The sequence below is a fragment of the Mya arenaria genome, chromosome 16 (genome assembly GCF_026914265.1).
Source record: "Mya arenaria isolate MELC-2E11 chromosome 16, ASM2691426v1".
In the NCBI taxonomy this organism is placed as follows: domain Eukaryota; kingdom Metazoa; phylum Mollusca; class Bivalvia; order Myida; family Myidae; genus Mya; species Mya arenaria.
The window spans coordinates 47,261,492-47,286,583 of record NC_069137.1 but is presented as its reverse complement, the minus strand read 5'-3'; the positions used below and the strand labels follow the sequence as shown (position 1 = coordinate 47,286,583).

The 25,092-nt window shown below is 39.8% G+C and overlaps 1 protein-coding gene across 1 annotated transcript; it reads right to left on the bottom strand.

Annotated features, from left to right (window-relative positions):
- Positions 1-17: 17 nt before the first annotated feature.
- Positions 18-25,051, bottom strand: LOC128221824 (trypsin-2-like). Its single transcript, XM_052930431.1, has 8 exons — positions 24,972-25,051; positions 7,579-7,725; positions 7,047-7,135; positions 6,086-6,174; positions 5,328-5,409; positions 4,284-4,467; positions 2,559-2,698; positions 18-326 (listed from the first exon to the last, which is right to left on the bottom strand). The coding sequence occupies exons 1-8, from the start codon at positions 25,027-25,029 to the stop codon at positions 57-59; spliced, it is 1,059 nt and encodes a 352-aa protein (XP_052786391.1). The 5' UTR covers positions 25,030-25,051; the 3' UTR covers positions 18-56.
- Positions 25,052-25,092: the final 41 nt, after the last annotated feature.

The following is a 25,092-nucleotide window of genomic DNA, read 5'->3' as shown; positions in this document are numbered from 1 at the left end:
TACAAACAAGATACCAATTATTGTTTCCATGTTTAATTTTCATAAACAGTAAAATCTTAATTGTACACGTTAATTTTCCTCTCCTCATCACCCCGCCTCTCCCCACCAGCTCGCTTCCCAATAGGACTACCTAGGAACTGTGGGTGAAGCACGACAGAGGTCGGGTCATAGGCGTTCAGCACAGCATGTATCCAGTCAATGTAGGCTGGTACGTTTGTGTAGACCCCCGGGGTGTATTTTTCCGCGCAGGAGTATCCCCACGACACGATCCCAACTATCTGGTAGATGCCTCCTGATTCGCAGACTAACGGCCCACCGCTGTCACCCTGTGGAAGTATTAATTTTTTATTTTTTTTGCATAAAAACTGATTTCGAATGTAATTATCCCAATAATCTGGCAGATAATGCCGGGTTCGCAAAATTGTGGTCCTTCAATGTCATTCTGTAAAATTGACTTGGTATTTTATTTACGTTTCCAAGCAAAACACGTTTCCAGCGCTTTGGCAAATGCTACTAGATTTGCATACCAGTGTTTCACAGCTGTCACCCTTTAACCCCTATAAACGTGACTTTTAACGATCTCTTAAAAATAACAAATGAACAATGTATATATCCCAACTATTTGGTAAATACTTAAGACTGCGCAGGATAGTGGTCAACCAATGTCACTCTGTAAAAATCACTTTTGATTCATGTTTTCCAAAAAAAACACGTTTTTACAATGTTACGATTCAAACCCCTTTGCAATTGACGCCAGATTTGCAAACCAGTGGTTCACAACATAAACCCTGTAAAAGTGACTTTGACAATCAGTTTCAATTAATGATTTATTGAATTTAATCTATTACTTCACACATCGTTTCACAAATGAGCTAAAGAATTAATTCAACCAAAGAAATATTCATGTCTGATCCCATGAACTTAAAGGAAATAAAGAAATCAGTTAAATAATAGGAACAAGGCTAGTAGCAGATAACTTTTAATCGACATCGTGTTTTAAGGCCTAGTTTAAGGAATGTTTGGCATGATAATCCCCTGTGCATCTTCTGCTCATTGCACTGGTGTCACAGTAGGGGCCGATTTCCTGTGTATTCGATTATTGGCTCAGGGCCATCTAGGGTCCATTTCCTTAATAAAACTTTCAAAACTGCACAGCAGGATACTAAGGTCAGAGATCTGATAAAAGAGATCAGGGTAGATTAAGATCAATTAGCAGGGATTGTGTACTGTTCACAGTTGGAGGGGGGGGGGGGCACTTATAGAAGGCTTAAACTAGGCCTTTAAGGCACAATAATCAAAGTACCAAACTGCAGACACATTGCTACAAAACAAGAAACACTACTTAACTATCAAATATCGCCATTGGAGTATGTTAAGATATTGAGGGTAATTATTTGTTTCAATGTAATATGTGAACTATTTCACCGACTGATTACCAACGTTTATATATCACGAGTGCCGTACACATCGCATAAGATATCAAATAAAAACGTTATTATCATTTGAAATATTCACTTTTGGTGTTCACGTGGTGAAATTTATTGCTAACACTGAAACAAACTATTTTATCAACTGCTTTGAATTCGAATAAAAAGTCGTTTGATTAATCTTTTCTTTTTGGAAAGGCGCACCAATTTGTAATCGCACGTTACGTCATTTCTGAAATGACTTCCTTGAAATTGTGTGATCGAGTGCGTGCGCTATTGTATGATTTCGAACTGATCATTAATTTCAAAATCGTGAACATTATCAAAATGATGTTTTCACTGTTTGAATTAGTGAAACATCAATTTAATTCGATTTATACATATCTATAAACCACCGGAAAGCATAAAACGCGCTTGTCTTACCTGACACGTGTATATAAAAATATTTTAGTGTTCAAGAATTGAAATGTATTGCTTACACTAAAACAAACAATTTTTATCATATGCCTAGAATAGGAAAAAAGGCCGTTTATTATACCTTTTTTGGAAAGGCGCACCCGTTTGTATACGCACTTCACATACTTTTCTGAAATGACGTCATTATAGGCCTACTTGCGCTGACGTTTGATTTGGAATCGAGAGCGGGCTTAAATTCAAATTAATATTTTCGCTGTTTGAAACATCAATTTTATTTTTGAATTTTTATTATTGATACATAGAGGATATTTGTTTATTTCAAGATCGTATTTTATTTCACGAGTTCATAGAAAAACATATTTTCACGAGTGACGAAGCTAAACCTATGATTAAGGGTAACTGCAATGGATTTAAAAAGTAGTTCTGAAAGTTAATATTTTCACTCCTTCTTTTGCAGTGAAAATATCAATTTGATATTTTCACTGTTGTTATTTCACTGATAAAACTCCATATTTCATCGAAAAGCATGAAAGAAATATCTATAAACCACCGGAAAGCATACAACGCCATCGTCATGTTTTACCTGACACGTGTCCACAATTTGATATTTTCACTGTTGTTATTTTACTGATAAAACTCCATATTTCATCTAAAAGCATAAAATAAATATCTATAAACCACTAGAAAGCATACAACGCCATCGTCATGTCTTACCTGACACGTATCCACACCTCCTTGTTTGAATCCCGCACAAATCATGGTGTTTGGTATGCTTCTATCCAGCAGGTATGTGCAAACGTCTGTGGGCAGGACTGGGACATTGGCCTTGTACAGTGCATGGGTACCGTGGCCACCTGTGAAAAAATCGATGCTTTCATTTTAAAACAACAAGGTACGTGCTAGGCTTGTCCATGTAGTTTACATTGCATTTTCCAATATAGCCCTTGATTGATATAGGAACTAAGGCTAAAATTCCATGGCAAGTTAAAGGTTTAGGGCGGTTTGTTAAAGGCAAGTCGGTATTTTTATACATAACTGCTATACATTATACATAACTGCTACACACTTCATTCAATTGACGTAATACTTCGCACAATTATTAACGACCATCTTAAAATTACAACAACTTCATTTTAACCCTAAATACAAAATATGACCATTGATTTACCTTTTGAACTGTATTGGGGCATGATCATGGCATTATAGTATTGATAAAGCTGTTTTGATACATGGTTGGTCTGTTTATCGTGTCTGTACGTTTTCAGTTTCCCGTCCAGTAATTGTAAGCCCTTATATGGTGCCCCTAGCTAGGGTTTACACTTTTTGACCACCTCGCTGTAGAAAGTGCACCAGATTTAAGCTGCACCCATCCCGACATTACTCAAGTCTGGCAGGCGTTCTTGAGTTCTGCTGAGATATTACAGCATAATAAATAGATTCATTACCGTTCTAAAGCAATATAATACCACTTAAATCTGCGCCCCGACCCGACATACGTCTGGTAGTCGTGGTTAGATTCTACCGGTTGATGACATAATAAATACATGTTTAATTTATTCCTTAGCTCTTGTAATATCTTACCGCTGTAAGCAGCGCCCCATCCAGTTATGGCAAAGGTCTGGTAGCCGTGGTCAGATTTTTCCGGCTGATGACGGAATAATAAATACATACTTAGATTCACTAAATTTCTATAGCAATATCCTACCGCTGTAAGCCGCGCCCCTACCCGTGATCAAACTCGTCTTGTAGTTTGGGTTTGCTTCTGTCGGCGGATTACGCATACAAAATACATATTTGAATTCATGACATTTCTATTTGAATATCTTACTGCTGTACGCCGCGCCACATCCACTTACCACAAACGCTTGGAAATCGTGGTTAGATTTTGCCGGCGGATGACGGCATTATAAATACATACTTAATTTATTGCCTTTCTGTAGAAATATCTTACCGCTGTAAGCTGCGCCCCATCCCGTGATCACACTCTCCGGTAAGTGTGGACCTATTTTGTTGCCGGATGACGGCATCATAGATACATACTTAAAGGCCTAGTTTAAGCCTTCTATAAGTGACCCCACCCCAAGCGGTGTATAGTACACAGCCTCTGTGTAGTGATCTTAATCTAATTGCCTGGTGCCGTTTTATCAGATCCCCGATCTGAGGATCCTGCTGTGCAATTTTGAGGTTTTTATTATAGAAATGGACTCTAAATGGGTTAGTAAACCGATACACAAAATTGGCCCCTATTGTGACACCACTTCAATTAGCAGGAGATGCACGGCAGTGGATTATCATGCCAAACATTTATTAAACTAGGCCTTTAAGCCGCATCCTATCCAATTATCACACACGTCTGGTAGTCGATGTCATATTTTGCTGGCGGATGACGGCATAATAAATACATACTTAATTCATTACTTTTCTATAGCAATATCTTACCGCTATAAGCTGCGCCCCATCCCGTGATCACACACGTCTGGTAGGTGTGGTTGGATCCAGCAGGGGGCATACAGACAGGGCGAACGTACGGGTTAATATCAACGTCTTCAGACAGCTGGATCATCGCTATGTCATTCACGTACGACTGTGCGTCGAAATGGGAGTGGACAAATATTGTGTCCGCCTGAAATTTATCATAAGCTCTATTGAGAATAGTCAAACCCCGTTGGCTTGACTTGCTTGGCTCGAATTTCTCGTTGGCTCAAACTGGTTCGTTATACATTGAAACAACATCATCACAACCAGAGCTCGATAGTTAACGGGGTGAGGAATCACGTGACTTCGACGGGGTTCTCACATGGGTCACTACGGATCAAAACCGATGTAAACACACAAGCAAGCGACGTTACTTTCTTAAAAACTATTTTGACAGAATATATATGAAAATATGTCTTAGCCTTTAAAAGACTATTCTATTTTATGCCTCTACACGTGTGAAATACTTTAAATTTGCTTGTATTTTAACGATGCAATCCTTAGCCAAAATTTCACGGTGCACGCGTTTACATGGTTCTACATTATTCCGTCAAGTTAAAATTTGGGCCAAACAGTTTGTTATTCCTTTTTAATGTTATGTTTACACTTACTTTATATGCACATGTAACCATTTCAAATGATGACCAAAACTATGAGATCACCAGGCACCCAAAAATAGGAATACTGGAGAATCGGATAACTAATGCGGGTGAGTCACAGAGCGAGCTTATTAGACGTTTTAGGTCAGGTTAGCAGAGAGACAGACAGACAGACAGACATACATACAAACAGCGCAGTGATTAGCGCACTCACTTCTCACACCGGTTCGATTCCCGGTCTATTACATAGGTAGAGTCGGGTTACTCTAACTAAATGTATTGTTTAGGCTCAGTCACTATAAAATATAAATCAAGCATACAGACCGGCTACTTACCTGTATAATCCGTTCTTGACCTTCAAGGAACGCTCGATCGTTTTCACCTACAAGCATACAGACCGGCTACTTACCTGTATAATCCGTTCTTGACCTTCAAGGAACGCTCGATCGTTTTCACCTACTACAACTGTCCATTCTTTTGGATTGTGGTTCCTAAAATACGTTTATATGTGTTTATTTATTTCAAGGTTACCAGCTTTTTGTTATGTTTTGATAGTGTATGTATGTTTGTTATTCATGTCGAAAAATAGCTCATTAAGCGTATATTTCTTGTAAGCATATAATTGACTTTAAATACAGATTCTTGTATCGTGTATCTTGTATTTTGTTTACGTATGTATTTATTTGAAATAATTAAAATGATTCAGTCCTTTTAAAAGAAGTCACCCAAGCTTTGCTTTTTATCTTTACAAATTTATGATTCAAAGCTTCACTAGGCTGAATAGCAACAGCGTGATGTATTATTGAAATGTATTTCTCATTTCATCTATATGAATCTTCGATCGTTGCATCGTTCCTTACAAGACTGTATGGTACAAATTTTTCATACATCGAATACCTCGTTGTCTCGAAAATGATGTAATATACCGTTTTCTATATACTGGGTAAGCATTCCTGCTTGGCTCGAATTTCCCGAGGCTCGAGATATTTTCGCAGGTCTCTTGAAGTACGAGCCAGTGGGGTTCGACTGTAATAACTTGTTTTACACTCGTTGTTAAATAAACAAGTGTAATCTAAAAATCACTTCGTAAATTGAACGCGAAAACGTTCTGAGTGCCATTAAATAAGGGAGAAGGTAAAACCCGTTCGTGTTCACCCTTATACTTACTCTCTAAAGCAGTGGGCAGCAGTCAGTACCCAATTACGGTCGACCAGAATACCGCCACACACGTGGAAACCAGTGTTCCGTAATGACACCTGCAATTAGATGCAATAACTTAATTGCGCACAATTAGCAAATAAAGTTGTTGTTTTTTGTTTAAATATTCATAATAATAGTAATGAATAATATTGAACTATATTTACACTAAGACGTACAAGAACCATGTCAATAGATTAGTTAGTGATCACATAGTTTAATTTGATCTGATTTTAAATGCATCTTAATTTATGCGTTAGATTACAGACATATTGTTTGATTAAAGGCCTAGTTAAGGAATGTATGGCATGATAATCCCCTGCTGTGCATCTCCTGCTAATTGCACTGGTGTCACAGTACGGGCCATTTTCCTGTGTATTCGTGTATTGGCTCAGGGCCATTTAGTGTCCATTTTGTAATAAAACAGCCAAAGCCGCACAACATGATACTCAGATTGGAGATCTGATAAGACAATTAGGCAATAAGATTAAGATCAATTAACAGAGATTGTGTACAAATACGCGGTTGGCGGGGGGGGGGGGGTCACTTATAGAAGGCTTCAACTAGGCCTTTGAATATTATACTACTTGTCTTGTTCCTGTAGTTTACACTGTGTTTTTTCTTAATATCTATAAACTTCGACGATACAACTGAGATGGCAAAACACATTACCAACCTGGCAGGGATTTGCGCGTGTCTTGGTCACACAGACTGTTTGCTTAAAAGTATACTACTGGACTTGTCCCTTGTAGTTTTCAGTGTGAATTTTGAATAAAAATTGAGATGGCAAACGCATTGTCCAACCTGCCAAGGATATTCGCCCGCCTTGGTCACACAGACTGTTTTCTTAAATGTATACTACAGGACTTGTCCCTTGTAGTTTACAGTGTGATTTTGAATAAAAATTGAGATGGCAAACACATTATCCAACCTGCCAGGGGTATTCGCCCGCCTTGGCCACCGTCCCTCCCACAATCTTGGTGTCATGTTGCTCCTGGGGTGTGCTCATACCACACTGATCTAGGTAAAACACAAACAAATCATGTGATACTGAGATTGGTAACTTCATTATGAATGGTAGAGTAGGCGATTCAAATGACAATACAACAATGGGTGTTCTGTTATAGATTAATCAATGATGCATATATGTTTAACATTGTTAACTTATTTCTATTTGTTAAAGAGTCTTTTGTGCTAAAGGGAGACAGTTTCAAATGGCTATGATTAACTTTATCTCTGTTAATCATTACTTTTCTAGAGCATATTACTTCTTATCATATACTGCTATTTAATATTTTATATTTTGTGTCACTTGTTCATTCACCATATTTGTGCTAGGAAGACGATTTACCTGCTACAAGTCTTAATAAACTCTTTATTTAAATATGTTAATACCAAATTGCATACCAACCCATAACATGAAATGTAAGGAATGGATTAGACATCACAATATGTAAGATTACTTGGTCTTATGGCTGGAGCGGTAGCGGAATTCCCATGGTAACAGCACATCTCCTCCACGCCACACCCATTCAGCGTGTAGTACTCGCCGGCCAGACAGGAATTGTGTCGATAGTTTACGCATGAACCTCTATAGCTGTCATGGCAAACTGCAAAGCAGCATAGCAAAATGTTTTTCATCTCCTCACTACACAACCGTTAGGCGGGTATATATTGTACTCGGGCCATGAATGAGTTGTTTATTGACCCCTACAGCTGTCATGGTAATCAGAAAGAAAAAGTTAAACATCTGCTCAATCATACATCTAGGCAATTTGTACTCTCGGGCAATGCATACATTGTGAAGTAATGGTATACATGAATCCCTATAGCTGTCAAGGCAAACTGCGAAACAGAATAGCAAAATGTTATAGAAAGCCTCCACAACACATCCGGTAGGCGAGTAAATATAGTACTCTCGGGTCAGGCTTGAATTGTATCAATATTTTTCACATGAACCTTTTAGCACTCACGCAAGCCCGTTAACTAGCATGGCTATGTCATGTATTGTATCGAAAGTTTACACATGAACCCTCTAGCTCTCATGCAACCCAGTGGCTGTGTCATGTATTGTATCGATAGTTTACACATGAACCCTCTAGCTCTCATGCAACCCAGTGGCTGTGTCATGTGTTGTATCGATAGTTTACACATGAACCCTCTAACTCTCGTGCAAGCCCGTTAAGTAGCATGGCTGTGTCATGTATTGTATCGATAGTTTACACATGGACCCTCTAGCTCTCATGCAAGACGTTAAGTAGCATGGCTGTGTCATGTATTGTATCGATAGTTTACAAATGAACCCTCTAACTCTCGTGCAAGCCCGTTAAGTAGCATGGCTGTGTCATGTATTGTATCGATAGTTTACACATGAACCCTCTAGCTCTCATGCAAGACGTTAAGTAGCATGGCTGTGTCATGTATTGTATCGATAGTTTACACATGAACCCTCTAGCTCTCATGCAACCCAGTGGCTGTGTCATGTGTTGTATCGATAGTTTACATATGAACACTCTAGCTCTCGTGCAAGCACGTTAAGTAGCATGGCTATGTCATGTATTGTATCGATAGTTTACACATGAACCCTCTAGCTCTCATGCAAGACGTTAAGTAGCATGGCTGTGTCATGTATTGTATCGATAGTTTACAAATGGACCCTCTAGCTCTCATGCAACCCAGTGGCTGTGTCATGTGTTGTATCGATAGTTTACATATGAACACTCTAGCTCTCGTGCAAGCCCGTTAAGTAGCATGGCTGTGTCATGTATTGTATCGATAGTTCTAGCTCTCATGCAACCCAGTGGCTGTGTCATGTATTGTATCGATAGTTTACAAATGAACCCTCTAGCTCTCGTGCAAGCCCGTTAAGTAGCATGGCTGTGTCATGTATTGTATCGATAGTTTACACATGCACCCTCTAGCTCTCGTGCAAGACGTTAAGTAGCATGGCTGTGTCATGTATTGTATCGATAGTTTACACATGAACCCTCTAGCTCTCGTGCAAGACCGTTAAGTAGCATGGCTATGTCATGTATTGTATCGATAGTTTACACATGGACCCTCTAGCTTTCATGCATGACCGTTAACTAGCATGGCTATGTCATGTATTGTATCGATAGTTTACACATAGACATTTTAGCTCTCATGCAAGACAGTAAAATAGCATGGCTATGTCATGTATTGTATCGATAGTTCACACATGGACCCTCTAGCTCTCATGCAAGACCGTTAACTAGCATGGCTATGTCATGTATTGTATCGATAGTTTACACATGGACCGTCTAGCTCTCATACAAGACAGTAAAATGGCATGGCTATGTCATGTATTGTATCGATAGTTTACACATGAACCCTCTAGCTCTCGTGCAACAAAGTGGGTGTGTCATGTGTTGTATAGATAGTTTACACATGAACCCTCTAGCTCTCGTGCAAGACGTTAAGTAGCATGGCTGTGTCATGTATTGTATCGATAGTTTACACATGAACCCTCTAGCTCTCATGCAAGACTGTACAATAGCATTGCTGTTTCATGTATTATATCGATAGTTTACACATGAACCCTCTAGCTCTCATGCAAGACCGTTAAGTAGCATGGCTGTTTCATGTATTGTATCGATAGTTTACACATGAACCCTCTAGCTCTCATGCAAGACTATAAAATAGCATGGCTGTGTCATGTATTGTTTCGATATTTTACACATGAACCCTCTAGTTCTCATGCAAGACTGTAAAATAGCATGGCTGTTTCATGTATTGTATCGATAGTTTACACATGGACCCTCTAGCTCTCATGCAAGACTGTAAAATAGCATGGCTGTTTCATGTATTGTATCGATAGTTTACACATGGACCCTCTAGCTCTCATGCATGACCGTTAAATAGCATGGCTGTGTCATTTATTGTATCGATAGTTTACACATGGACCTTCTAGCTGTCATTCATGACAGTAAAATAGCATGGCTATGTCATGTATTGTATCGATAGTTAACACATGGACCTTCTAGCTCTCATGCATTACAGTAAAATAGCATGGCTATGTCATTTATTGTATCGATAGTTTACACATTGACCCTCTAGCTCTCATACAAGACAGTAAAGTGCCATGGCTGTGTCATGTATTGTATCGATAGTTTACACATGGACCCTCTAGCTCTCATGCATGACAGTAAAGTGCCATGGCTGTGTCATGGATTGTATCGATAGTTTACACATGAACCCTCTAGCTCTCATGCAAGACCGTTAAGTAGCATGGCTGTTTCATGTATTGTATCGATAGTTTACACATGAACACTCTAGCTCTCATGCAAGACTGTAAAATAGCATGGCTGTTTCATGTATTGTATCGATAGTTTACACATGGACCCTCTAGCTCTCATGCATGACCGTTAAATAGCATGGCTGTGTCATTTATTGTATCGATAGTTTACACATGGACCCTCTAGCTCTCATGCATGGCAGTAAAGTGCCATGGCTGTGTCATGTATTGTATCGATAGTTTACACATTGACCCTCTAGCTCTCATGCAAGACCGTTAAGTAGCATGGCTGTTTCATGTATTGTATCGATAGTTTACACATGAACCCTCTAGCTCTCATGCAAGACTGTAAAATAGCATGGCTGTTTCATGTATTGTATCGATAGTTTACACATGGACCCTCTAGCTCTCATGCATGACCTTTAAATAGCATGGCTATGTCATTTATTGTATCGATAGTTTACACATGGACCCTCTAGCTCTCATACAAGACAGTTAAGTGCCATGGCTGTGTCATGTATTGTATCGATAGTTTACACATGGACCCTCTAGCTCTCATGCATGACAGTAAAGTGCCATGGCTGTGTCATGTATTGTTTCGATAGTTTACACATGGACCCTCTAGCTCTCATGTATGACAGTAAAGTGCCATGGCTGTGTCATGTATTGTATCGATAGTTTACATATGGACCCTCTAGCTCTCATGCAAGACCGTTAAGTAGCATGGCTGTGTCATGTATTGTATCGATAGTTTACACATGGACCCTCTAGCTCTCATGCAAGACCGTAAAATAGCATGGCTGTGTCATGTTTTGTATTGATAGTTTACACATGGACCTTCTAGCTCTCATGCAAGACCGTTAAGTAGCATGGCTGTGTCAATGATTGTATCGATAGTTTACACATGAACCCTCTAGTTCTCATGCAAGACCGTTAAGTAGCATGGCTGTGTCATGTATTGTATCGATAGTTTACACATGGACCCTCTAGCTCTCATGCAATACAGTAAAGTGCCATGGCTGTGTCATGTATTGTATCGATAGTTTACACATGGACCCTCTAGCTCTCAAGCAATACCGTTAAGTAGCATGGCTATGTCATGTATTGTATCGATAGTTAACACATGGACCTTCTAGCTCTCATGCATGACAGTAAAATAGCATGGCTATGTCATTTATTGTATCGATAGTTTACACATGGACCCTCTAGCTCTCATGCAAGACAGAGAAGTGCCATGGCTGTGTCATATATTGTATCGATAGTTTACACATGGACCCTCTAGCTCTCATGCATGACAGTAAAGTGCCATGGCTGTGTCATGTATTGTATCGATAGTTTACACATGGACCCTCTAGCTCTCATGCAAGACCGTTAAGTAGCATGGCTGTATCATGTATTGTATCGATAGTTTTCACATGAACCCTCTAGCTCTCATGCAAGACTGTAAAATAGCATGGCTGTTTCATGTATTGTATCGATAGTTTACACATGGACCCTCTAGCTCTCATGCATGACCTTTAAATAGCATGGCTGTGTCATTTATTGTATCGATAGTTTACACATGGACCCTCTAGCTCTCATGCATGACAGTAAAGTGCCATGGCTGTGTCATGTATTGTATCGATAGTTTACACATGGACCCTATAGCTCTCATGCAAGATCGTTAAATAGCATGACCATGTCATGTAATGTATCGATTGTTTACACATGGACCCTCTAGCTCTCATGCATGACAGTAAAATAGCATGGCTATGTCAAGTATTGTATCGATAATTTACACATGGACCCTCTAGCTCTCATGCATGACAATAAAGTGCCATGGCTATGTCATGTATTGTATCGATTATTTACACATGGACCCTCTAGCTCTCATGCATGACAGTAAAGTGCCATGGCTATGTCATGTATTGTATCGATAATTTACACATGGACCCTCTAGCTCTCATGCATGACAGTAAAGTGCCATGGCTATGTCATGTATTGTATCGATATTTTACACATGGACCCTCTAGCTCTCATGCATGACAGTAAAGTGCCATGGCTATGTCATATATTGTATCGATAATTTACACATGGACCCTCTAGCTGTAATGCATGACAGTAATGTGCCATGGCTATGTCATGTATTGTATCGATAATTTACACATGGACCCTCTAGCTGTAATGCATGACAGTAAAGTGCCATGGCTATGTCATGTATTGTATCGATAGTTTACACATGGACCCTCTAGCTCTCATGCATGACAGTAAAGTGCCATGGCTGTGTCATGTATTGTATCGATAGTTTACACATGGACCCTCTAGCTCTCATGCATGACAGTAAAGTGCCATGGCTGTGTCATGTATTGTATCGATAGTTTACACATGGACCCTCTAGCTCTCATGCAAGACCGTTAAGTAGCATGGCTGTGTCATGTATTGTATCGATAGTTTACACATGGACCCTCTAGCTCTCATGCATGACAGTAAAGTGCCATGGCTGTGTCATGTATTGTATCGATAGTTTACACATGGACCCTCTAGCTCTCATGCAAGACCGTTAAGTAGCATGGCTGTTTCATGTATTGCATCGATAGTTTACACATGAACCCTCTAGCTCTCATGCAAGACTGTAAAATAGCATGGCTGTTTCATGTATTGTATCGATAGTTTACACATGGACCCTCTAGCTCTCATGCATGACCTTTAAATAGCATGGCTGTGTCATTTATTGTATCGATAGTTTACACATGGACCCTCTAGCTCTCATTCATGACAGTAAAACAGCACGGCTATGTCATGTATTGTATCGATAGTTAACACATGGACCTTCTAGCTCTCATGCATGACAGTAAAATAGCATGGCTATGTCATTTATTGTATCGATAGTTTACACATGGACCCTCTAGCTCTCATACAAGACAGTAAAGTGCCATGGCTGTGTCATGTATTGTATCGATAGTTTACACATGGACCCTCTAGCTCTCATGCATGGCAGTAAAGTGCCATGGCTGTGTCATGTATTGTTTCGATAGTTTACACATGGACCCTCTAGCTCTCATGCTTGACAGTAAAGTGCCATGGCTGTGTCATGTATTGTATCGATAGTTTACACATGGACCCTCTAGCTCTCATGCAAGACCGTTAAGTAGCATGGCTGTGTCATGTATTGTATCGATAGTTTACACATGGACCCTCTAGCTCTCATGCAAGACCGTAAAATAGCATGGCTGTGTCATGTTTTGTATTGTTAGTTTACACATGGGCCCTCTAGCTCTCATGTAAGACCGTTAAGTAGCATGGCTGTGTCATGTATCGTATCGATAGTTTACACATGAACCCTCTAGTTCTCATGCAAGACCGTTAAGTAGCATGGCTGTGTCATGTATTGTATCGATAGTTTACACATGGACGCTCCAGCTCTCATGCAATACAGTAAAATGCCATGGCTGTGTCATGTATTGTATCGATAGTTTACACATGGACCCTCTAGCTCTCATGCAAGACCGTTAAGTAGCATGGCTATGTCATGTATTGTATCGATAGTTAAAACATGGACTTTCTAGCTCTCATGCATGACAGTAAAATAGCATGGCTATGTCATTTATTGTATCGATAGTTTACACATGGACCCTCTAGCTCTCATGCAAGACAGAGAAGTGCCATGGCTGTGTCATATATTGTATCGATAGTTTACACATGGACCCTCTAGCTCTCATGCATGACAGTAAAGTGCCATGGCTGTGTCATGTATTGTATCGATATTTTACACATGGACCCTCTAGCTCTCATGCATGACAGTAAAGTGCCATGGCTATGTCATTTATTGTATCGATAGTTTACACATAGACCCTCTAGCTCTCATGCATGACAGTAAAGTGCCATGGCTGTGTCATGTATTGTATCGATAGTTTACACATGGACCCTCTAGCTCTCATGCAAGACCGTTAAGTAGCATGGCTGTTTCATGTATTGTATCGATAGTTTACACATGAACCCTCTAGCTCTTATGCAAGACTGTAAAATAGCATGGCTGTTTCATGTATTGTATCGATAGTTTGCACATGGACCCTCTAGCTCTCATGCATGACCTTTAAATAGCATGGCTGTGTCATTTATTGTATCGATAGTTTACACATGGACCCTCTAGCTCTCATGCATGACAGTAAAGTGCCATGGCTGTGTCATGTTTTGTATCGATAGTTTACACATGGACCCTCTAGCTCTCATGCAAGACCGATAAGTAGCATGGCTATGTCATGTATTGTATCGATAGTTAACACATGGACCTTCTAGCTCTCATGCATGACAGTAAAATAGCATGGCTATGTCATGTATTGTATCGATTGTTTACACATGGACCCTCTAGCTCTCATGCATGACAGTAAAGTGCCATGGCTATGTCATGTATTGTATCGATAATTTACACATGGACCCTCTAGCTGTAATGCATGACAGTAAAGTGCCATGGCTATGTCATGTATTGTATCGATAGTTTACACATGGACCCTCTAGCTCTCATGCATGACAGTAAAGTGCCATGGCTGTGTCATGTATTGTATCGATAGTTTACACATGGACCCTCTAGCTCTCATGCATGACAGTAAAGTGCCATGGCTGTGTCATGTATTGTATCGATAGTTTACACATGGACCCTCTAGCTCTCATGCAAGACCGTTAAGTAGCATGGCTGTGTCATGTATTGTATCGATAGTTTACACATGGACCCTCTAGCTCTCATGCATGACAGTAAAGTGCCATGGCTGTGTCATGTATTGTATCGATAGTTTACACATGGACCCTCTAGCTCTCATGCAAGACCGTTAAGTAGCATGGCTGTTTCATGTATTGTATCGATAGTTTGCACATGAACCCTCTAGCTCTCATGCAAGACTGTAAAATAGCATGGCTGTTTCATGTATTGTATCGATAGTTTACACATGGACCCTCTAGCTCTCATGCATGACCTTTAAATAGCATGGCTGTGTCATTTATTGTATCGATAGTTTACACATGGACCCTCTAGCTCTCATTCATGACAGTAAAATAGCACGGCTATGTCATGTATTGTATCGATAGTTAACACATGGACCTTCTAGCTCTCATGCATGACAGTAACATAGCATGGCTATGTCATTTATTGTATCGATAGTTTACACATGGACCCTCTAGCTCTCATACAAGACAGTAAAGTGCCATGGCTGTGTCATGTATTGTATCGATAGTTTACACATGGACCCTCTAGCTCTCATGCATGACAGTAAAGTGCCATGGCTGTGTCATGTATTGTTTCGATAGTTTACACATGGACCCTCTAGCTCTCATGCTTGACAGTAAAGTGCCATGGCTGTGTCATGTATTGTATCGATAGTTTACACATGGACCCTCTAGCTCTCATGCAAGACCGTTAAGTAGCATGGCTGTGTCATGTATTGTATCGATAGTTTACACATGGACCCTCTAGCTCTCATGCAAGACCGTAAAATAGCATGGCTGTGTCATGTTTTGTATTGTTAGTTTACACATGGGCCCTCTAGCTCTCATGTAAGACCGTTAAGTAGCATGGCTGTGTCATGTATCGTATCGATAGTTTACACATGAACCCTCTAGTTCTCATGCAAGACCGTTAAGTAGCATGGCTGTGTCATGTATTGTATCGATAGTTTACACATGGACGCTCCAGCTCTCATGCAATACAGTAAAATGCCATGGCTGTGTCATGTATTGTATCGATAGTTTACACATGGACCCTCTAGCTCTCATGCAAGACCGTTAAGTAGCATGGCTATGTCATGTATTGTATCGATAGTTAAAACATGGACTTTCTAGCTCTCATGCATGACAGTAAAATAGCATGGCTATGTCATTTATTGTATCGATAGTTTACACATGGACCCTCTAGCTCTCATGCAAGACAGAGAAGTGCCATGGCTGTGTCATATATTGTATCGAAAGTTTACACATGGACCCTCTAGCTCTCATGCATGACAGTAAAGTGCCATGGCTGTGTCATGTATTGTATCGATATTTTACACATGGACCCTCTAGCTCTCATGCATGACAGTAAAGTGCCATGGCTATGTCATTTATTGTATCGATAGTTTACACATAGACCCTCTAGCTCTCATGCATGAGAGTAAAGTGCCATGGCTGTGTCATGTATTGTATCGATAGTTTACACATGGACCCTCTAGCTCTCATGCAAGACCGTTAAGTAGCATGGCTGTTTCATGTATTGTATCGATAGTTTACACATGAACCCTCTAGCTCTTATGCAAGACTGTAAAATAGCATGGCTGTTTCATGTATTGTATCGATAGTTTACACATGGACCCTCTAGCTCTCATGCATGACCTTTAAATAGCATGGCTGTGTCATTTATTGTATCGATAGTTTACACATGGACCCTCTAGCTCTCATGCATGACAGTAAAGTGCCATGGCTGTGTCATGTATTGTATCGATAGTTTACACATGGACCCTCTAGCTCTCATGCAAGACCGATAAGTAGCATGGCTATGTCATTTATTGTATCGATAGTTTACACATGGACCCTCTAGCTCTCATGCAAGACAGTAAAGTGCCATGGCTGTGTCATGTATTGTATCGATAGTTTACACATGGACCCTCTAGCTCTCATGCATGACAGTAAAGTGCCATGGCTGTGTCATGTATTGTTTCGATAGTTTACACATGGACCCTCTAGCTCTCATGCTTGACAGTAAAGTGCCATGGCTGTGTCATGTATTGTATCGATAGTTTACACATGGACCCTCTAGCTCTCATGCAAGACCGTTAAGTAGCATGGCTGTGTCATGTATTGTATCGATAGTTTACACATGGACCCTCTAGCTCTCATGCAAGACCGTAAAATAGCATGGCTGTGTCATGTTTTGTATTGTTAGTTTACACATGGGCCCTCTAGCTCTCATGTAAGACCGTTAAGTAGCATGGCTGTGTCATGTATCGTATCGATAGTTTACACATGAACCCTCTAGTTCTCATGCAAGACCGTTAAGTAGCATGGCTGTGTCATGTATTGTATCGATAGTTTACACATGGACGCTCCAGCTCTCATGCAATACAGTAAAATGCCATGGCTGTGTCATGTATTGTATCGATAGTTTACACATGGACCCTCTAGCTCTCATGCAAGACCGTTAAGTAGCATGGCTATGTCATGTATTGTATCGATAGTTAAAACATGGACTTTCTAGCTCTCATGCATGACAGTAAAATAGCATGGCTATGTCATGTATTGTATCGATAGTTTACACATGGACCCTCTAGCTCTCATGCAAGACAGAGAAGTGCCATGGCTGTGTCATATATTGTATCGATAGTTTACACATGGACCCTCTAGCTCTCATGCATGACAGTAAAGTGCCATGGCTGTGTCATGTATTGTATCGATAGTTTACACATGGACCCTCTAGCTCTCATGCATGACAGTAAAGTGCCATGGCTATGTCATTTATTGTATCGATAGTTTACACATAGACCCTCTAGCTCTCATGCATGAGAGTAAAGTGCCATGGCTGTGTCATGTATTGTATCGATAGTTTACACATGGACCCTCTAGCTCTCATGCAAGACCGTTAAGTAGCATGGCTGTTTCATGTATTGTATCGATAGTTTACACATGAACCCTCTAGCTCTTATGCAAGACTGTAAAATAGCATGGCTGTTTCATGTATTGTATCGATAGTTTACACATGGACCCTCTAGCTCTCATGCATGACCTTTAAATAGCATGGCTGTGTCATTTATTGTATCGATAGTTTACACATGGACCCTCTAGCTCTCATGCATGACAGTAAAGTGCCATGGCTGTGTCATGTATTGTATCGATAGTTTACACATGGACCCTCTAGCTCTCATGCAAGACCGATAAGTAGCATGGCTATGTCATGTATTGTATCGATAGTTAACACATGGACCTTCTAGCTCTCATGCATGACAGTAAAATAGCATGGCTATGTCATGTATTGTATCGATAGTTTACACATGGACCCTCTAGCTCTCATGCATGACAGTAAAGTGCCATGGCTGTGTCATGTATTGTATCGATAGTTGACACATGGACCCTCTAGCTCTCATGCATGACAGTAAAGTGCCATGGCTGTGTCATGTATTGTATCGATAGTTTACACATGGACCCTCTAGCTCTCATGCAAGACCGTTAAGTAGCATGGCTGTGTCATGTATTGTATCGATAGTTTACACATGGACCCTCTAGCTCTCATGCATGACAGTAAAGTGCCATGGCTGTGTCATGTATTGTATCGATAGTTTACACATGGACCCTCTAGCTCTCATGCAAGACCGTTAAGTAGCATGACTGTTTCATGTATTGTATCGATAGTTTACACATGAACCCTCTAGCTCTCATGCAAGACTGTAAAATAGCATGGCTGTTTCATGTATTGTATCGATAGTTTACACATGGACCCTCTAGCTCTCATGCATGACCTTTAAATAGCATGGCTGTGTCATTTATTGTATCGATAGTTTACACATGGACCCTCTAGCTCTCATTCATGACAGTAAAATAGCATGGCTATGTCATGTATTGTATCGATAATTAATACATGGACCTTCTAGCTCTCATGCATGACAGTAAAATAGCATGGCTATGTCATTTATTGTATCGATAGTTTACACATGGACCCTCTAGCTCTCATACAAGACAGTAAAGTGCCATGGCTGTGTCATGTATTGTATCGATAGTTTACACATGGACCCTCTAGCTCTCATGCATGACAGTAAAGTGCCATGGCTGTGTCATGTATTGTTTCGATAGTTTACACATGGACCCTCTAGCTCTCATACAAGACAGTAAAGTGCCATGGCTGTGTCATGTATTGTATCGATAGTTTACACATGGACCCTCTAGCTCTCATGCAAGACCGTTAAGTAGCATGGCTGTGTCATGTTTTGTATCGATAGTTTACACATGGGCCCTCTAGCTCTCATGTAAGACCGTTAAGTAGCAAGGGTGTGTCATGTATTGTATCGATAGTTTACACATGAACCCTCTAGTTCTCATGCAAGACCGTTAAGTAGCATGGCTGTGTCATGTATTGTATCGATAGTTTACACATGGACGCTCCAGCTCTCATGCAATACAGTAAAATGCCATGGCTGTGTCATGTATTGTATCGATAGTTTACACATGGACCCTCTAGCTCTCATGCAAGACCGTTGAGTAGCATGGCTATGTCATGTATTGTATCGATAGTTAAAACATGGACCTTCTAGCTCTCATGCATGACAGTAAAATAGCATGGCTATGTCATTTAATGTATCGATAGTTTACACATGGACCCTCTAGCTCTCATGCAAGACAGAGAAGTTCCATCGCTGTGTCATATATTGTATCGATAGTTTACACATGGACCCTCTAGCTCTCATGCATGACAGTAAAGTGCCATGGCTGTGTCATGTATTGTATCGATAGTTTACACATGGACCCTATAGCTCTCATGCAAGATCGTTAAATAGCATGGCCATGTCATGTAATGTATCGATTGTTTACACATGGACCCTCTAGCTCTCATGCATGACAGTAAAATAGCATGGCTATGTCAAGTATTGTATCGATAATTTACACATGGACCCTCTAGCTCTCATGCATGACCGTTAAATAGCATGGCTGTGTCATTTATTGTATCGATAGTTTACACATGGACCCTCTAGCTCTCATGCATGACAGTAAAGTGCCATGGCTGTGTCATGTATTGTATCGATAGTTTACACATGGACCCTCTAGCTCTCATGCAAGACCGTTAAATAGCATGGCTGTGTCATTTATTGTATCGATAGTTTACACATGGACCCTCTAGCTCTCATGCATGACAGTAAAGTGCCATGGCTGTGTCATGTATTGTATCGATAGTTTACACATGGACCCTATAGCTCTCATGCAAGATCGTTAAATAGCATGACCATGTCATGTAATGTATCGATTGTTTACACATGGACCCTCTAGCTCTCATGCATGACAGTAAAATAGCATGGCTATGTCAAGTATTGTATCGATAATTTACACATGGACCCTCTAGCTCTCATGCATGACAGTAAAGTGCCATGGCTATGTCATGTATTGTATCGATAATTTACACATGGACCCTCTAGCTTTCATGCATGACAGTAAAGTGCCATGGCTATGTCATGTATTGTATCGATAATTTACACATGGACCCTCTAGCTCTCATGCATGACAGTAAAGTGCCATGGCTATGTCATGTATTGTATCGATAATTTACACATGGACCCTTTAGCTCTCATGCATGACAGTAAAGTGCCATGGCTATGTCATGTATTGTATCGATATTTTACACATGGACCCTCTAGCTCTCATGCATGACAGTAAAGTGCCATGGCTATGTCATGTATTGTATCGATAATTTACACATGGACCCTCTAGCTCTAATGCATGACAGTAAAGTGCCATGGCTATGTCATGTATTGTATCGATAGTTTACACATGGACCCTCTAGCTCTCATGCATGACAGTAAAGTGCCATGGCTGTGTCATGTATTGTATCGATAGTTTACAAATGGACCCTCTAGCTCTCATGCATGACAGTAAAGTGCCATGGCTGTGTCATGTATTGTATCGATAGTTTACAAATGGACCCTCTAGCTCTCATGCATGACAGTAAAGTGCCATGGCTGTGTCATGTATTGTATCGATAATTTACACATGGACCCTCTAGCTCTCATGCATGACAGTAAAGTGCCATGGCTGTGTCATGTATTGTATCGATAGTTTACACATGGACCCTCTAGCTCTCATGCAAGACCGTTAAGTAGCATGGCTGTGTCATGTATTGTATCGATAGTTTACACATGGACCCTCTAGCTCTCATGCAAGACCGTAAAATAGCATGGCTGTGTCATGTTTTGTATTTATAGTTTACACATGGACCCTCTAGCTCTCATGCAAGTCCGTTAAGTAGCATGGCTGTGTCATGTATTGTATCGATAGTTTACACATGGACCCTCTAGCTCTCATGCAAGACCGTTAAGTAGCATGGCTGTGTCATGTATTGTATCGATAGTTTACACATGGACCCTCTAGCGCTCATGCAATACAGTAAAGTGCCATGGCTGTGTCATGTATTGTATCGATAGTTTACACATGGACCCTCTAGCTCTCATGCAAGACCGTTGAGTAGCATGGCTGTGTCATGTATTGTATCGATAGTTTACACATGAACACTCTAGCTCTCATGCATGACCGTTAAGTAGCATGGCTGTGCCATGTATTGTATCGATAGTTTACACATGGTCCCTCTTGCTCTCATGCAATACAGTAAAGTGCCATGGCTGTGTCATATATTGTATCGATAGTTTACACATGGTCCCTCTAGCTCTCATGCAAGACCGTTAAGTAGCATGGCTGTGTCATGTATTGTATCGATAGTTTACACATGAACACTCTAGCTCTCATGCAAGACCGTTAAGTAGCATGGCTGTGTCATGTATTGTATCGATAGTTTACACATGGTCCCTCTAGCTCTCATGCATGACAGTAAAGTGCCATGGCTGTGTCATGTATTGTTTCGATAGTTTACACATGAACACTCTAGCTCTCATGCATGACAGTAAAGTGCCATGGCTGTGTCATGTATTGTATGGATAGTTTACACATGGACCCTCTAGCTCTCATGCATGACAGTAAAGTGCCATGGCTCTGTCATGTATTGTATCGATAGTTTACACATGAACACTCTAGCTCTCATGCAAGACCGTTAAGTAGCATGGCTGTGTCATGTATTGTATCGATAGTTTACACATGGTCCCTCTAGCTCTCATGCATGACAGTAAAGTGCCATGGCTGTGTCATGTATTGTATTGATAGTTTACACATGGTCCCTCTAGCTCTCATGCAAGACCGTTAAGTAGCATGGCTGTGTCATGTATTGTATCGATAGTTTACACATGAACACTCTAGCTCTCATGCAAGACCGTTAAGTAGCATTGCTGTGTCTTGTATTGTATGGATAGTTTACACATGGACCCTCTAGCTCTCATGCAGGACAGTAAAGTGCCATGGCTGTGTCATGTATTGTATCGATAGTTTACACATGGACCCTCTAGCTCACATGCATTACAGTAAAGTGCCATGGCTGTGTCATATATTGTATCGATAGTTTACACATGAACTCTCTAGCTCTCATGAAAACAGTAAAATAGCATGGCTGTGTCATGTATTGTACCGAGAGATAACACATGAATCCCCCAGCTATGTAATGTATTGGACCGATATTTTTTATACATGAACCCTCTGACCCTTATAACGGCTGACCGTTAAAAAGCATGTCTATGTCATGTATTGTATCGACTGGTCATGGCAATCTTGACTATAGAATAGTTAGTGGAATATTAAAGCTGCACTCTCACAGATATACCACTTTTACAACTTTTTTATTTTTTGTCTTGGAAAGAGCAAATGTGTGCGTAAATATCTGCATACCAAACATAGTACTATTGAGAAGCAGTGTTTTTCTTTTATTCTTTCAAAAGATGCCTTTGAAAATACCGTAGTCCGCGAACTTTATCGATGACCCTCGTATGATTACTGATAAAAAAATCAGATCGTAGATTTTCATTTTTCCGTTCGAAAATTAATGTTTTATGGCTAAAACCGTTAATAAAAATGCATAAAACATAATTTTTTGAACTTAGATATAAACATCTGCGATCTAATTCCTTATCAGTAGTCTTAAATAACTCGTTTCCATGGATTTTCGCCAAAGTTGGCTCGTTCCTAGACAAAAGATAAAAACGTTGTCAAAACGTTCAGTCTGTAAGAGTGCAGCTGTATCAATAAGTAAATTTCATTTTACGACAACCACAAACTGTAGCAGAAGTCTATTTTTAGGTTACACACCACCAGTGTTATTCCCTATATAATTCAATGTAAAATTATAATTTTTAGACAACATTTAAAGGCATTTCGAGCGAATGCAGGCTATGATAACCACATATATTCTTAAAGTACAAGCTTTAAATTACCTTTTAAGCCAATAAAAAAGGGGGGGGGGGTTCAAGTTATTCCTAAGAAAAATCACTCCACTTGAAAAACAAACTCTAAATATTGCACCGTCCGCCATGACAGTTCTTCCAAAATGACCTTTCAACTATAGGGCAGCGGTTTATGCTTTAATCTCTACTCTAAATGATAAATCAAGCAAGAATAGATACTTAAGGTATAAAAGTTTCAGGAATAATGATAGTTTGGATTTACAGTGTATTGAGCATGTGAAAACATGTCTATCAATCATAAGAACATTTTTTTTATTGAGAATATCCACACAACGGAAGTACATATGACGTAATGGTGACGTCATTCCTATAACTAAACCCGTCCCTGCATTTTTTATGAAAAACACTTTCGATTAGTCCTTCATACATAAATACACCCAAAGCTACCTCAATCTGATAGTCTGTGTCAGGTTTTCCAGTTTCACTGCCTGTCACCCAAGTGCCTGTGCGTCTGTATTTTCTAAGGCGTTTTGGCCCAAAATGCCATTCTTTGAGGTTTTTCGACTGAACCTTGACTCAAATGGCATTCTAAGCATCAAATGGGGCAGTTCTACACATCTTTGCACACATTTCAAGTTCTCGCAGTCAAATGTTCACCAAATTTGGACATTTTCAGTGCTCGTAAGATTGCAGACGGCTCATTTTTTAAAAAAAAAATAGGCAAAAGTTGTGAAAACCAGGAAATAGCATATTTTGATCAACCGGACAAGATAAATGCATTTAATTGTGAAAATTTGCCAGAAATAGTGAAATGCAATACATTTCTTACCAAAATAACACTTTTTAAACAAAGCAGTTTGGTCCCTTTTAGGTTACACACCACCATTGTTATTCCCTATATAATTCAATGTAAAATTATAATTTTAAGACAACATTTAAAGGCATTTCGAGCGAATGCAGGCTATGTAATGGTGACGTCATTCCTATACAAGATATCCTTTACCTGGCATCACATACTAAATGTAGGATTTTTAGGTGAACGAGAATTATTGTATTGAGAATAGCGGTAATATCATTCCGTTTTTGAGAGAATTAAAAATATTTTACGATCATACATCGCCTTGGTAGGTGTGGTATTAGATATCGGTCATATTCTGAATTGTATGGAAAATCACAAGCGACCTTTGCGAGGGCAAACATTCAAAATATGAACGATAACAAATTTACAGTTTAACCTATTTTGTCACGAACGCAATTGTGATTTATAATGTAGACCACATACACAAAAAACTGACTTTTTTCTCCATTTCAAGGCGTCTGGACATTTTATGAGACATATTTTTAAAATTTGAAACGCAATATAGCGACTTCATTGGCGAACAAAGGCGGACACACTGTAACTAGTCTGCCAATGAGTAAAATATGGATGCAAAGATATATAAATCTTGATGCCGAATAATTAATTGAATTTTCGTTATCTATATTTGTATATATACGTACTGAATAGCTGAATAAGTCCCAGTCACTAAGCATATGGCGTTGTTGAACACATCTCCATTTTCTGTACACACCTACATATACAAAGACTGTATTAAATATTAGTTCAATGAGAAAGGAATAAACTTACCGCTACATTGAAGGGGTTTTGCGATTGTAAAAACCAGTAGGATAACCAAAGGAAACATGGCGGCTATGAAAGTATAGGTCACGTGTGTATATCTACAAAGTCTTATCTATCTTGTTGATTT